This window comes from Gopherus flavomarginatus, chromosome 8 (assembly GCF_025201925.1).
Source record: "Gopherus flavomarginatus isolate rGopFla2 chromosome 8, rGopFla2.mat.asm, whole genome shotgun sequence".
In the NCBI taxonomy this organism is placed as follows: Eukaryota; Metazoa; Chordata; order Testudines; family Testudinidae; genus Gopherus; species Gopherus flavomarginatus.
In genome coordinates, this window is record NC_066624.1 from 39,610,412 (window position 1) to 39,624,609 (window position 14,198).

Consider the following 14,198-nt stretch of genomic DNA (forward strand, 5'->3'; position numbering starts at 1 on the left):
TAATACAGAAGCAGTGTTATGTCATTTCAGATGGAAGAGTGAAACATCCACTAACCCCATGAAGCATAGAGACTGGGGCACAGCGTCATCTTGGGGACTACGCAGGAGTCTTAACAGGAAATCAGATCGAGAGAGAGACAGACAGAGGTTACAGCCCGAGTCAGATACTAAATCATGTGTCATCATCAGATTGTTGATGTAATTGCTAAGTAAAAGCATCTCACCAACAGGGCCGGTGCTTCCATTTAGGCGACCTAAGCGGTCGCCTAAGGCACCAGGATTTGGGAGGGTGGCATTTTGTGGCCCTCGGCGGCAATTTGGCAGCGGGGGTCCTTCCGCGCTCCATGTCTTCGGCGGCAATTCTGCGGTGGGTCCTTTACTTGCTCCGGGACCCACCGCTGAAGTGCCCCGAAGACCGGAAGCACAGAAGGACCCCCGCCTAGGGCGCCAAAAACCCTGGCACCGCTCCTGCTCACCAACACCTGAGACTCTGGTGCAGATGTAAGTAGGTGCCTATATCTCACTGGGAACTAGGTGTTTAAATACCTTTGAGGATCTGGGTCACACTGCTTTCTGCAGAAGAACAAAAATCATGATGATAGGCCAATTAGATAAATTTTCCACTGATAGCTCATTGGAATTGCAACTGCTTACATCTGAGCTGAATCTGGTCTAAAGGGTCTTTGATTTAATCAGGCTAACAAAAAAAATAATTTTTTGACATTGCATTTCATCTCTGAGCAGAACAAGTTCTCATGCATCATCTGTCGCATCTTCAGTACATGCTCTGCCCCCCTGCAAGGTCATCTCCACATTCCTGTGCTGCAACACGGCACAGCTTCATGCCATCTCCCAGCCAACATGCCTGCCAGTTGAACAGGAGTGATATCAGGACAGATGCTGGCATGTAAGAAGCCTCCGAGAGGCAGAGAAATGACTCAGTGACACCAGGACTGGCGTTAGGGGTTTGAATGCCATAGACGGACAGCAATTTCGCCACCCCGCCCGCTGGTCCCGTGGCTCCGCTGGAGCTGCCGCCGTGGTGCCTGCGGAGGGTCCGGTGCGCCGTGGCTCCGGAGGAACTGCTGCAATCATGCCTGCGGGCAGACCACTGGAGGCGCGGAGCACCGGACCCTCCGCAGGCACCACTGCGGCAGCTCCACTGGAGCTGCCTGCCGCCCCCTCCGGCAAAACGGCTCCCACCATTTATTCTGGTGCCCTAGGCGATTGCCTAGGCTGCCTAAATGGAAGCACCGACCCTGAGTGACACCCACCTGGAATCTCTCAGAGAGGAAGGAGTGGAACTGCTACATGCCCACTCCACCCACTCTGCAAGGGAGTCATCAATGTTGTCTGACCAGTACTAGCAAAGGCTGTGACAGATCTAACAGCACCATGGGCACGAAATTGGCAGATCATCCTTCACATATAACAGGAACGGTCCTGTGCCAAGCCCAGCTTTGAACTCTGGAAGGATGTTTGGAGGATCATGAAAGCTTGCAGAACTCAGCTGTGACCATAACCTTCACCTCAACCTTCTCTGTAGCTACATGAACTGACAATTAAAACACACATGGCCTGAAATCCTGCCCTCCAAATTCTCAATTTCATTGACTACAGTGGAGCCAGAAATTCACCCAGGAGTCTGGAAGTGGCAACTTAGAGAGATTAGCTGGAGAGTCCCAATTTTCTGCTTCGGGTCAATCCAGTTGAAGGAGCCTGCCTTCTAGCAGCTCCACCAGCTTCTTCCTTTTATGAATAGCCAAACCTAAACTGCATGGCCTAGCTTCACCATCTCAGCCCACTTTCCACTGTTCTCCGTATCCTCAGCGTTGAACTAATCAGAGGCACAAGTGCAAATGCAAGAACAGAATTTGGCGTCTAGGGTTTAGCTCAGTTGAGTGCTCAAGAAATCATGAACATACAGTAGTAGAGGGAAATTCTCTTATAGGAGGGACAGTGCATGTTTCATCTATGGTTTGCAATAATACGTGAACACATTGCAATTCTGTAGCACTTTCTACCCATGCGCTCAGAGCACTTAAACAGGAAAATACTATGATCCCTATTTTTAAAGATGAGGCACAAGATATTAGATGTTTTTAGGAGATCACAGTGGCACAGTTCGGAACAGAACCCTGCTCACCTGAGTCTCCATCATGTGCCTAGACTAGGAGAGCATGGGCACCCCCATAAACATATGATCAGATCAGCCTTTTGCAGGCAGGGTTTGGCTCACTCCTGGTGGCCACAGAACACAAAACTCCAGATTATTAAAAGGCTATTTAAAAAAAACACAACAAAACACCAAGCAACTTTCTGATTGGTTAAGTCCCCTTGACCCTCCCACCTTCCCAAAGTTGCTCCTTGATCTTGAAAGTATGGCCTCAGAGAATGACCTTTGACCTGTAGGTTGGAGGTTTAGCTTGTGTGTTAAAGTTTTATTGACTATGAACTTCAGGGCCTCTTTGTAAACAAGCGAAATCCCATTCAAAGTCCTCAGGGCTCTGAGACATGACACTAGACATGTCAGGACCAATGGTTCTCTGGCCTCTCCCCTTATTGCTCCTGGGACTTCTGTCCTGTGTTCTCTTTCAGGAAGTCATGGATGGCGGTGGTGAGACCCCATGTCAGGCAGGACCTGAGGACAAGGAGGGAGCCGCCCCGATAGAGAAGGGTCAGCTTCCTCCCGTGTGACTCCCAGACAGACCACACAGACTGCTGGAGGCCGAGGAGATCCCTCCCCACAATCTGTGACTGCATGTTAGCAATGAGGACACTCAGAGGGTACAATGCCAGGCAAGTCACCGTCCCATTAATGCTGCCAGACACCAGGGCAGGGAGCCAGCTAGGCAAGCCCCTCGTGGCCAGGCCATCACGGAGGGGATCCTTAAAAGAGAAGTATAGTGCACTGCCCAGGCTGTTCCGCAGCAGGACGGGGCTGAGGCCACGGTAGTAGCCTACAACCAGCCTTTCCTTCAGACCATACGAGTTGAATTCCTGCAGGATGCTGCGGGTGTTTGGGAACCTGGCATCTTTCCGTCCATCTTGCAGGACATTCTGGACCCGCTCAAAGGGGTTCAGGACTAAGGCCTCTACTGAGCCAGACAGGAAGCCTGCTGTCCACCGCTTCCCCAGTGTGCAAGGCTCAGAAGGGTTGCTGGTGAGGAGAAGGAGCAAGCTGTCATGGGTGCCAAACAACAGGGTTCCCTGGAGCGTCTTGGACAAGAGTGGTGGGAAGAGGCCCCGGTAGAAGCGGCGTATGCCCTCCTGGCGCAGTTGCTGTATGGCCTCCTGTATGGAAAAGGCATGGATCTGCTGGCGGAAGATGGTCTTGTAGATGGGGAAGGTAACAAGGGTAGAGAGGAAGCTGGAGATGGCCCCTACATTGTAACTCCTGGAGCTCCACCTTCTCTCTTCCTCCTCCCTCCTCTCAGGGTCTCCGTGCTGCATCCTGGCCTTGTCCCCCATTCTGAGACCTTCTCCTTTAGCCACTAGGATCAGGTAGAAAAAACCCGTAAGAGTTTATAAGAAGGCTATGGGGCAAGTGAGTCAGAGTTATTCACCAGCTGGAAAGGTGTATTACTGTCTGGTTGACTAGTTTGCTCCTACCTGGAACTAATTCACAAGAAATGACCCCTCTTCAAACACTGACCCCAGGCCACGTTGGAACACTGACGGCCCTGTCCCTTGGTCAGTGGGAGGAGTGATTTTCTGTCTTTCCTCCACCACCCACCCTGTCTTACCCCAGGTCTCTGCTAACATGAAAGCTGCATTTCATCCCTTCTCTCCTATGGGATGAGCACTAACGTTTCCTTATGTACTTGTTTCCCCATGTCGGGGACAAAGCTTTTGTATGCGTTTTTTCAGCAGAGCTGCTTCATGGCAGCAGCCTGAAGTCCCAGCATGTACCTTTTGTTGCTCCCCCTTGTCTCTTTGTTATCAGCATCTACCCTATAATCAGCTGGAGCCAATCATCCCCAAGAGAAAGACATCAGTCCAATGGTCCTTTCTGTGGAGGTCTGGTATCTTATGTAGCTTGATAAGATTTTGCAGTGTCTCTACCCCAGATTACCACTGTTCCTGTACCAACTAGATGTGGCTTTCTAGAATCACCTCCATCAGGCAGTTTGTCCTGACAGAGCACTGAGTCTGGCTGAAGTCTGTGCCAGTGTAGGAAATGAGAGGCCTGAGTCTCCATGGAGCTGGGTACTGTACAGTCACATCCCAGGGCACAACCCCTGTGCTATGGAAGCTAAACATTCCTTCCCCGTGGAGCTAACCCAGGCATCTAGGGCCTCATCTGAAGCCCACTGAAGCCTGGGGGAACTTTTCCTTGTACTTCAATAGGATTTGGATCAGGCCTCTAATTCCCAGCCTTTAGGATAGTGTGCATTAGTTTATGGGGAACATATGGTTGAATCCGGCAGAGTGGCTGTGGAGGGCCACATGGCAGACTCACTGCAGTTCCACAGTGCAGGGTGGGGGAACAGGCATTGGGTGTGGGGGCTTCTTGCACAGCACCATTTGGTGACCTTCTCCTGAGCAGTCCAGCAGCAGGGAACAGGCGTGGGCAGGGCAAACACCAGCCCATCCCTTCAGCATGGAGGCAATGCTGCATTGCTGCCTCTCACATGGTAAGTGGAGTGGGGTTTTACCCCACACTTCCCCCTGCTTGTACTCCCCACCTGTCTGTTTCCATCCAATGTCTCATCTTATACTTGGATTGGAAGTTCTTTGGGGCAAGGACTGGTCTGTTTGTCCAGCGCCTAGCACAATGGGGTCCTGGTTCAGGCCCTTGGGTCCCAGGCGCTACTGCGATACAAATAATGATATGAAGAAAGTGGGATCTTGTTTAAAGGCACTTTTAAAAAAATCACATCATGCAGCAGCTGCCACAACAGATTTCAGATCTAAGATGACATGCAGATACAATGAGTTCAGCACCATGGGCCCAACTCATCCCTGCTGCAACTCTATAGAATCAATGGAGGTTACCCCAGGGTGGACTTTGGCTTAATGCAGACTTTCCTTCTGGCTGTGGTGAAGCGCTGAATGGCCTAAGAAAAAGCTTTTAGTGGTAATTACTTCCTCTTATCTTCTGAGAGCTTACCTAGAAGCTTCCTGCAGTGATGGGGTGAGTCTTATTCCACAGGCTACCTGAGTGCAGTGAATTGGGAAGCTGAGTTAAAAGGCTGCTGGGAAAAGACGGTTACTCACCTTTGTAACTGTTGTTCTTCGAGATGTGGTGCTCATATCCATTCCAGTTAGGTGTGCGCGCCGCGTGTGCACACTCGTTGGAAGATTTTTATCCTAGCAACTCCGGCGGGTCAGCAGGTCGCCCCCTGGAGTGGCGCCACCATGGCGCTGGATATATAGCCCTGCCGACCCGTCCGCTCCTCAGTTCCTTCTTGCTGGCTACTCCAACAGTGGGGAAGGAGGGCGGGTGTGGAATGGATATGAGCAATACATCTCGAAGAACAACAGTTACAAAGGTGAGTGACCATCTTTTCTTCTTCGAGTGATTGCTCATATCTATTCCAGTTAGATGATTCCCAAGCCGTACCTAGGTGGTGGGGTCGGAGTGAGATGTCGCAGAGTGCAATACGGCGGAGCCAAAGGCTGCGTCATCCCTAGACTGCTGAACCAGGGCATAGTGGGAGGCAAAGGTGTGCACCGAGGATCAGGTCGCTGCACGACAGATTTCATGAATGGGCACGTGAGCGAGGAAAGCAGCTGATGATGTCTGAGCCCTGGTGGAGTGCGCAGTCACGTGGCCCGATGGGACGTGAGCCAAGTCATAACAGGCGCGGATGCACGACGTTACCCAGGAGGAAATCCGTTGTGAGGAGACAGGAAGCCCCTTGATCTGCTCAGCCACCGTGACAAAGAGTTGGGGGGTTCTGCGGAATAGCTTAGTTTGCTCTCTATAAAAAGCAAGCGCTCTACAAACGTCTAGGGAGTGTAGCTGCTGCTCCCTGCCAGAAGAATGAGGTTTTGGGAAGAAGACGGAGGAAGATCTCCTGGTTAACGTGGAAGGCCGATGCCACTTTGGGGAGAAAGGCTGGATGCGGTCGCAACTGCACCTTGTCCCTGTGGAACACATATACGGGGGGTCCACTGTGAGGGTCCGAAGTTCTGAAACCCGTCTCACGGATATGATGGCCACCAGGAAAGCGGTTTTCCAGGAGAGGTAGAGAAGGGAGCAAGTTGCTAACGGTTTGAAAGGAGGGGACATGAGTCTGGCAAGAACCAGGTTAAGGTCTCATGTTGGGGCAGGGCGGCGTACTTGAGGGTAGAGGCGCTCTAGGCCCTTAAGGAACCTAGACACCATCGGATGAGAAAACACCGAGCAGCCATCCTCTCCTGGGTGGAATGTAGAGATGGCTGCCAAGTGCACCCTCAGAGATGATACCGCCAAGCCCTGTTGTTTGAGGGACCAGAGGTAATCCAAGATGTTGGATATGGAGACCTCGGCGGGAAGGAAGTTCCGCTCCACACACCAGCACGCGAAGCGCTTCCACTTGGCCAAATATGTAGCTCTAGTGGAAGGCTTCCTGCTGCCCAAGAGTACCTGTTGCACCGGGGTGGAGCAATGCAGCTCAGAGTGAGTCAGCCATGCAGGAGCCATGCCGTGAGGTGGAGCGACTGAAGGTCCGGGTGATGGAGCTTGCCATGGTCCTGGGTGATTAGGTCCAGGTGAAGAAGCAGGGGAACAGGGTCGGCTATGGATAGGTCTAGCAACATGGTGTACCAGTGCTGCCGAGGCCATGCTAGAGCTATCATGATCAAGCGGGCTTTATCCCTGCGTGCTTTCAGTAGGACCCTGTGGACGAGTGGAAACGGTGGAAAGGCGTAGAGCAGGTGCATCGTCCACAGCACAAGGAAGGCATCCGCCATTGAACCCGGTGAGAGGCCTTGAAAGGAGCAGAACGTCTGGCATTTCCTGTTCCCGCGGAATGCAAAGAGGTCTATCCGGGGAAACCCCCACTTCCGGAAGAGTGAAAGAGCAACGTCCGGGCGAAGCGACCATTCGTGGGAAAGGAAGGATCTGCTGAGGCGATCCGCCAGCGTGTTCCGAACTCCTGGGAGAAAGGATGCGATGAGGTGTATAGAATGGGCTATGCAGAAGTCCCATAGTCGTAAGGTTTCCTGGCACAGGGGTGAAGATCTCGTGCCGCCCTGTTTGTTTATGTAGTGCATGGCTGTTGTGTTGTCAGTGAATACCGACACACAACGGCCCTGCAAGTGTTGTCAGAACGTCTGACAAGCAAGGCAGACCGCTCTCAGCTCCCGGACATTGATGTGGAGGCCCAGTTCGTGAGGTGACCAACGGCCTTGGGTGCGTAGGTGCCCAAGGTGAGCCCCCCAACCGAGGGATGATGCGTCCATTGTGAGGGACGCCGAGGGCTGGGCCGGGTGGAACGGGAGCCCCGCACACACCATGGAGGGATCCAGCCACCACTGGAAGGAGTCTAGCATGGTCAAGGGAATGGTGACGACCATGTCCATAGGATCCCTGGCTGGACGGTATTGTGAGTTGAGCCAGGATCGGAGGGGCCGTAGGCGCAGTCTTGCGTAGTTCGTTACGAACATGCAGGCCGCCATGTGGCCCAAGAGAGCGAGGCAGGTGCGTACCGAAGTTAGCGGCGCCGCTTGCAGCCTCCGGATGATGGCCGTCAGAGCCTGGAACCGTGGCAGTGGTAGGCCGGCTTTGGCAAGAGACAAGTCCATGGTGGCACCAATAAACTCTATCCTCTGAGTGGGGATTAGAGTCGATTTTTCCACATTGATCATTAGACCTAGATGTAGGAAAAGGTTCTTGACAATGCGGACGTGACTAAGGACTTGCGTCTTGGAGGTCCCACGGATAAGCCAGTCGTCTAGATACGGAAAGACCTGTATCCGACTGCGGCAAAGGTGGGCGGCGACTACAGCCATACATTTGGTGAATACTCTTGGGGCTGTAGAGCGGGAGGACCGCGAACTGAAAATGCTGCCGGTTGACCACGAACCGGAGGAACCTCCTGTGAGGTGGGAAGATGGTTATTTGGAAGTAGGCATCTTGCATGTCAAGGGCAGCATACCAGTCTCCAGGATCCAGGGATGGGATAATGGTTCCCAGAGATACCATACGGAACTTCAACGTTACCATCTATCTGTTGAGTTCCCACAGATTGAGGATTGGTCTGAGACCTCCGTTCGCCTTGGGGATCAGGAAGTATCAGGAATAAAACCCCTTGACCCACTCGTGCTCCGGTACCTCCTCTATGGCTTCTTTGGCGAGGAGCGTTTGCACCTCCTGTAGGAGGAGTTGCTCGTGAGAGGGGTCCGTGAAGAGGGACGAGGGAGGGGAGGGTTTGAAATAAATTGTAGATGGTATCCAAGTTCCAACGTGCATAGAACCCAACGATCTGATGTTAGCTGGGACCACGCAGGGAGGAAAAAGGAAAGCCGGTTGGAAAAGGGCAGGGACGGATCCTTTAAAGAAACTGGTACAACGCCCTTGGGCGCACCTTTAAAAGGAAGGTTTTGGCCCGGAGGAAGGCTTGGAGGAGCTTTGGTTCTGGCCCCTTGGTTGCCTGATTGCCTCTGGCAGCCGTTTCTGCCTCGCCGTCTGGCGAAGTCTTGTCTCTGCCGGGATTGAGGGTAAGGGCAGTGCTGTTGGGGTCGGAAGGGCCTGCACTGAGTTACAGGCATGTGCATCCCTAATGAGCACATGATGACCTTGTTGTCTTTTAGGCTCTGCAGCCTAGGGTCAGTTTTGTCCAAAAACAGCCTTTGACCCTCGAATGGAAGGTCCTGAATAGTGTGCTGGAGCTCTGGGGGGAGGCCGGAGACCGGCAGCCACGAGATACGGCGCATAGTCATGCCAGAGGCCAGAGTCCTGGCGGTTGAGTCCACGGTGTCCAGGGAAGCTTGGAGGGAAGTTCTCGCGACCTTTTTCGCCTCGTCGAGGATCGCCGAGAACTCCTGCCATGCGTCCTGCGGAAGCAGCTCCTTAAATTTGTCCGCTGCCGCCCAGGTGTTGTAGCTATAGCGGCTAAGGAGGGCTTGCTGGTTGGACACACGGAGCTGGAGGGCTCCCGCAGAGTGAACTTTACGCCCTAGCAAGTCCATGCGCCTCGCGTCCTTCAATTTAGGGGCTGTGGCCTGCTGGCCATGGCGCTCCCTCTCGTTAACCAACTGGACGACGAGGGAGCAAGGAGGAGGATGTACATATAGATATTCATAGCCCTTTGAGGGCACCATGTGTTTGCGCTCTACTCCTCGCGCAGCGGGCGGAACAGAGGCTGGACACTGCCATATTGTAGTGGCATTGGCCTGTATGGTCTTGATAAATGGGAGGGCCACTCTAGTGGGGGCATCGGATGACAATATGTCCAGCACTGGGTCTTGGACCTCTGGGACCTCCTCGGCTTGTAAGTTCATGTTCTGTGCAACACGCCTGAGGAGGTCCTGGTGGGCCCTGAGGTCAATTGGAGGAGGGCTGGCCGACGAGGTTCCAGCTACAGCCTTGTCAGGGGAGGATGAAGAGGAGAGACCTGGAACGAGCGGGTCTGATGAGGGCTCCACCAGAAGCATCGTGTCCGTCTCCCTGCAGAGCTCGGAGTCCTGAGGCTGGATCAACCCTTCCTCCATAGTAGGAAGGGGAGTGCGGGTAATCGTGGCCTCCGGTGCCCTGTGTTCCGAGGCCGTCGAGCGCGGTGGACCTGGGAGAGGGCCTTGGGCCTGATGTTACGCCCAGGGCGTCCAGAATCACCACTGCTGCGGACCATGATCTTGAGGCTCGGGCTCGCTGAACAAGGCAACAGGCACGTCGGTGTCCGGGGCGTATACACTGTCCGCCTGAGATGACAGGGATGGCTGTCGGGACGGCCATAGAGGAGCCGAACGAGGCTGGTATGAGTCCCTCGCTCCCGTCGTTGGAGATCTCCTCGGTGCCGGGGATCGGTACCGGGAATCATATCGGTGCTGAGACCAAGACTGGGACCTGCAACCAGCGCAGTGCTGGGAGGTCGACCTGGATCTTGAGCGTCTGCGACAGGGCCGGCTGCGAGAGTCTCGGTGCCAGGAGCGGTGCCTAGAGCTGGAGCGGTATTGAGAGTACCGACCAGGACGAGAGGTGGATCTGCGCCGCGAGTACGACCGGTGTCACCTGGGTGAGTGGTGCTGGGACTGCGAGCGGCATCGAGATTGGGACCGAGCATGAGACCTTGAGCAGTGCTGGGACCTGGATCGGGACCGTTGCCGGCTCGTCGACTCCAGCGAAGGAGGCCTCATAGCGGCAGGCTTGCCTCTGGAAGGGAGAACCCACACCGGCGGTGCCAGGGGTTGAGGCAGGGCAGATTCAGTCATCGCAATAAGGTCCCTGGCCGAGGAGAATGTCTCAGGTGTGGAGGAGACCGTCAGCTCGACCATAGGTCTCACCGGGGAGCTCTCCTGGACCGGACTCGACAGCCCTCTCAGGACCGGAGTCGACGGTACCACGGTCATCGGTGCCGCGGCAGGGGTAGGTGCCGGGCGATCCAGACGAGTCTGCACTGAAGGTGTGGAGGAAGTTGAAGGCCTTCGGTCAGGTCCCTGTGCCGGAGAAGGCTGGTGCCGAGGCATCTTGGCGGAGCCGGTGCGGTCCGGTGCCGGAAGAGCGCTGCCGAGGATGAATGGTTAAAGCTGCCTCCATAAGGAGAGTCTTTAATCAAAAGTCTCTCTCCTTTTTAGTCTGCGGCTTAAAGGCCTTGCAAATGCGGCACTTGTCAGAGATGTGCGATTCCCCAAGGCACTTTAGGCAAGAGTTGTGGGCATCGCTTGTGGGCATCGGCTTTTTACAGGCCGAGCACGGTTTAAACCCTGGTGAACCGGGCATGGGCCCGGGCACTGGGTGTGGGGAAGGGCTAGAGCCCAAACCCCGCTAAACTATGTACAACTAACTAACAACTATAAACTATAAAACTAATTATACTATGGACTAAGTCAACTATACACAACAAGAGATCAGATGAATGAAGAGAAGCTAGGGAAGTGGAGGACAGCTAAGCCACGTTCTACTGTCCCAACGACCGACACGGGCGGTAAGAAGGAACTGAGGAGCGGACGGGTCGGCAGGGGTATATATCCAGCACCATGGCGGCGCCACTCCAGGGGGCGACCTGCCGACCCGCCGGAGTTGCTAGGGTAAAAATCTTCTGACGAGCATGCACGCACACCTAACTGGAATGGATATGAGCAATCACTCGAAGAAGAACAATTGTATTGAAACAGAGCTCCCCTGCGGCACAAAACTCTTCAAACCATGACTCCCCCCACCCCACCTCTTTTTATTTCCTTTCCACTTTGCCCAAGTTTTCAGAGAGACAACCCCTCTGCAAGGTGTTTCTGCTTTGAAGAGTCCCTGCCAAAGTGGCATCTTCTGACTCAACAGCTCTGCTCCATAGGAGTGGTCTGAGCCCCCTCTGCTCCCATTAGTGATAAAAACAAACGTGACTGGTTGTCACTCTAGCAGTAGGTAGGTAACTACATGAGTTCAGCACCATGGGTCAAACTCCTCCCTGCTGCAGCTCTGCTACAGCCAAGGGAGGTCACCCCAGGGAGGAAGTGGGCTGAGTGCAAGCTCTCCAGCAAGGGGAGGGGGAGATGCATTCCACTCCTCCCCAGGATTATTCACCCATCCTGCTTAGGGAAACTAATTGTGCCATGACCCGGGTGGTACATAGATACCAGTGACACACCTAGGCCCTGCTCCTGCCAAGACAGCTGCACAACTTCACACACATGCAAACAGACTCACTAAAGTCAGGTGAAGTCTTTGCAGGATGGGAGCGCTTGGCAGAATCCCAGGGTGACAATGGCAGCACACAGCTGTCACAGAGGGTGTGCTTCCAATTGTACATTCAGGGGAGGGACAGTTTCTCTTCCCATCCACTCTCACTTCTCAGCCTGCATCTCAGCCATCTCCTGGATGGAAACAGTACAACCAAAGCCAAACTCCTGATCTTCCCTCTCAATCCATCTCCACAGCCTCTCCTCTGTTACTGATATCACTGCCACCATCCTCCCTGGGCCTGGATCCTCCTCCATTTCCCTACACATCTTGGCCAGATCCAAATCCTGTCACTTTCTCCTTCTCAGCATCTGTCTCACCTACCATATTACTTTTACAGACAGACACATGCGCCTCCCCTTCAGTTCATACAAAATGCAGCTGAACTCCTTTATCTCTCAAAAAAAATCCCTCCACTGGACACCCCCCTCCCCAATCTGCTACTGCATCAAAGTTAAACTTCTTGTCAGCATCTCCAGCTTGTATAACTCTGCTCCCCCCACTTATACGACCAAGTCAGGTTTCATGTTGCCCCCACACCCACCTGTTTGTTAGCTTCTTGCACATGAAGCCAATGTCGTCGCAGGCTGGGGAGTGGCTCTACTTTCTTTCCGCTAGGAATTTTAGTGAGTAGTCTAGCCTTTCTACTTCTTTAGGCTCCTAAGTCCCTTTGAGAGTCTGGGCCTCTGGCCTTCTTCCTCAAGGGTACCTAGGCATAGGGCAACCAAACTTCCTGTCCATAAGGCCCATACCCTATCCATATCAACGTCCCTCTTCAAAATCCCACTTCAGCCATGCAGCATATGGGGAATCTTGGTAACCTGTATATCAAGTCCCTCCTCTTTTTGCTCTCCATTCTCAGTTGGTCTCACTCTGTCTTTAGACCATGAGTTCCTTAGGCCAGGGATAGTGCCTTCTTCAGGGTCTAGAAAATACTAGCACATTACGGGCTGTATCAAATAAATAGCGAATAAAAATGTGTTGACACGGCCCCAAATAATATCAGCTAAGGCCACAGTCTTATCACCTGAGGATGCAAAGAGCTAGTAGATTTTGTGACTGGGGTAGTAAGTTGACTCAGATCCCAGACTGAGTTGTTTGGACTGCCAGATGGGGGGGAAAAGAACCACACTTTATTTATCAACTGAGCAAATTTGATCCGGATTCAATGCCACCCAATGAATATGGACCCCTCCCAATGCCATTCTAACCTCAGCCTTTGCAGAGGGTCACAGAATAGGGTGACCAGACAGCAAGTGTAAAAAATCAGGAGGGGGATCAGGGGTAATAGGTATCTATATAAGAAAAAGCTCCCAAAATCAGGCCCGTCTCTATAAAATTGGGACATCTGGTCACCCTAACCACAGAACCAGTGTGGGGAGAGGTTGGGGGAAGAGAAAGGGAAGTCAGATCCAACAATGTTGGTGACCCCTTACAGTCTGATGCCACTTTCAGAAGTGCCTGGATAAGAAAGTTAATCTACATCGGACAAAATATATATATATATATATGGAGGGGCTCCCGCCTTCCTTTCCTCTAGGAATTTCAGATTGTGTATTTTAGTCAGACCGCTCTGCAAAAGGCTAGATTTGGGGGCAGGAAAGCATAAAAACACCCTTATAATTTTATGCACTAAATCGCTAAGAGGAGAATGTGCCGATCAAAAACCAATGACTGATGAGGTTCACTTAGGAGCATCTTTAGGTTTGTTTAAAAGGGTCAGAGGGGACTTCAGTTCTTTAAGCAATTAAAAGGGGGCGGGGGGAGTACATCACTAAGCCAAGGGGAGGCAGAAGAAACCCTCTTTTAGAAATACGGTACCAATATTTTACCTTGTGTTTATCCTCCAGCTGTTCCTGCTTTCCACACACACACTGCCTCTCCCTCCTGGCTTGCTCTCAATTCATTCTCCTTTGCAGATGATGAATGAGCTTTATTTTAACTTATGTCATTTGCAGCCCCGCAGAAATAGAGGGCTAGGTTACCACATCCTCTTTCCACAGAGACACCGTCCTGCCACAATCTCATTGGTTGCCCTCACTGCTACTCAGGAACATATCTTCAGCATTAGCCAGGGACAGGCATATTACAGCTCACCAACTGGGATGCTTTAGGGACTGAGGCATCAGCAACAATAGCCACAAGATCTCAGTGAGTTAAGCATACTGGAGCACAGCTGGCCAATGGCTGCTCAGGGGTGGGGTCAGGGAGCAGCATGGAAACCATTATATTACCTTGATTGTAATGCATTAGTTCACTCTCAGGGTTGCAGGGATTCAGCACTACACTCTTCTTGTGTCAACTGTAGGCTGTGTTAGAGCTTGTGAGCCCACCTTTCCAACAAAGCACATACTAGACAAAGAGAAGACTGTCTGGA

The 14,198-nt window shown here is 52.7% G+C and overlaps 1 protein-coding gene across 2 annotated transcripts; it reads right to left on the bottom strand.

Moving 5' to 3' along the window:
- Nucleotides 1-2,142: 2,142 nt before the first annotated feature.
- Nucleotides 2,143-13,908, bottom strand: SLC25A53 (solute carrier family 25 member 53). Of its 2 annotated transcripts, none has more exons than XM_050965763.1 (2): nucleotides 13,654-13,908; nucleotides 2,143-3,494 (listed from the first exon to the last, which is right to left on the bottom strand). In XM_050965763.1, the coding sequence occupies exon 2, from the start codon at nucleotides 3,469-3,471 to the stop codon at nucleotides 2,560-2,562; it is 912 nt and encodes a 303-aa protein (XP_050821720.1). In that variant the 5' UTR covers nucleotides 3,472-3,494; nucleotides 13,654-13,908; the 3' UTR covers nucleotides 2,143-2,559. The 2 variants fall into 2 exon arrangements, with proteins under 2 accessions (XP_050821720.1, XP_050821719.1); XM_050965762.1 differs by lacking the exon at nucleotides 13,654-13,908 and adding an exon at nucleotides 11,789-12,879.
- Nucleotides 13,909-14,198: the final 290 nt, after the last annotated feature.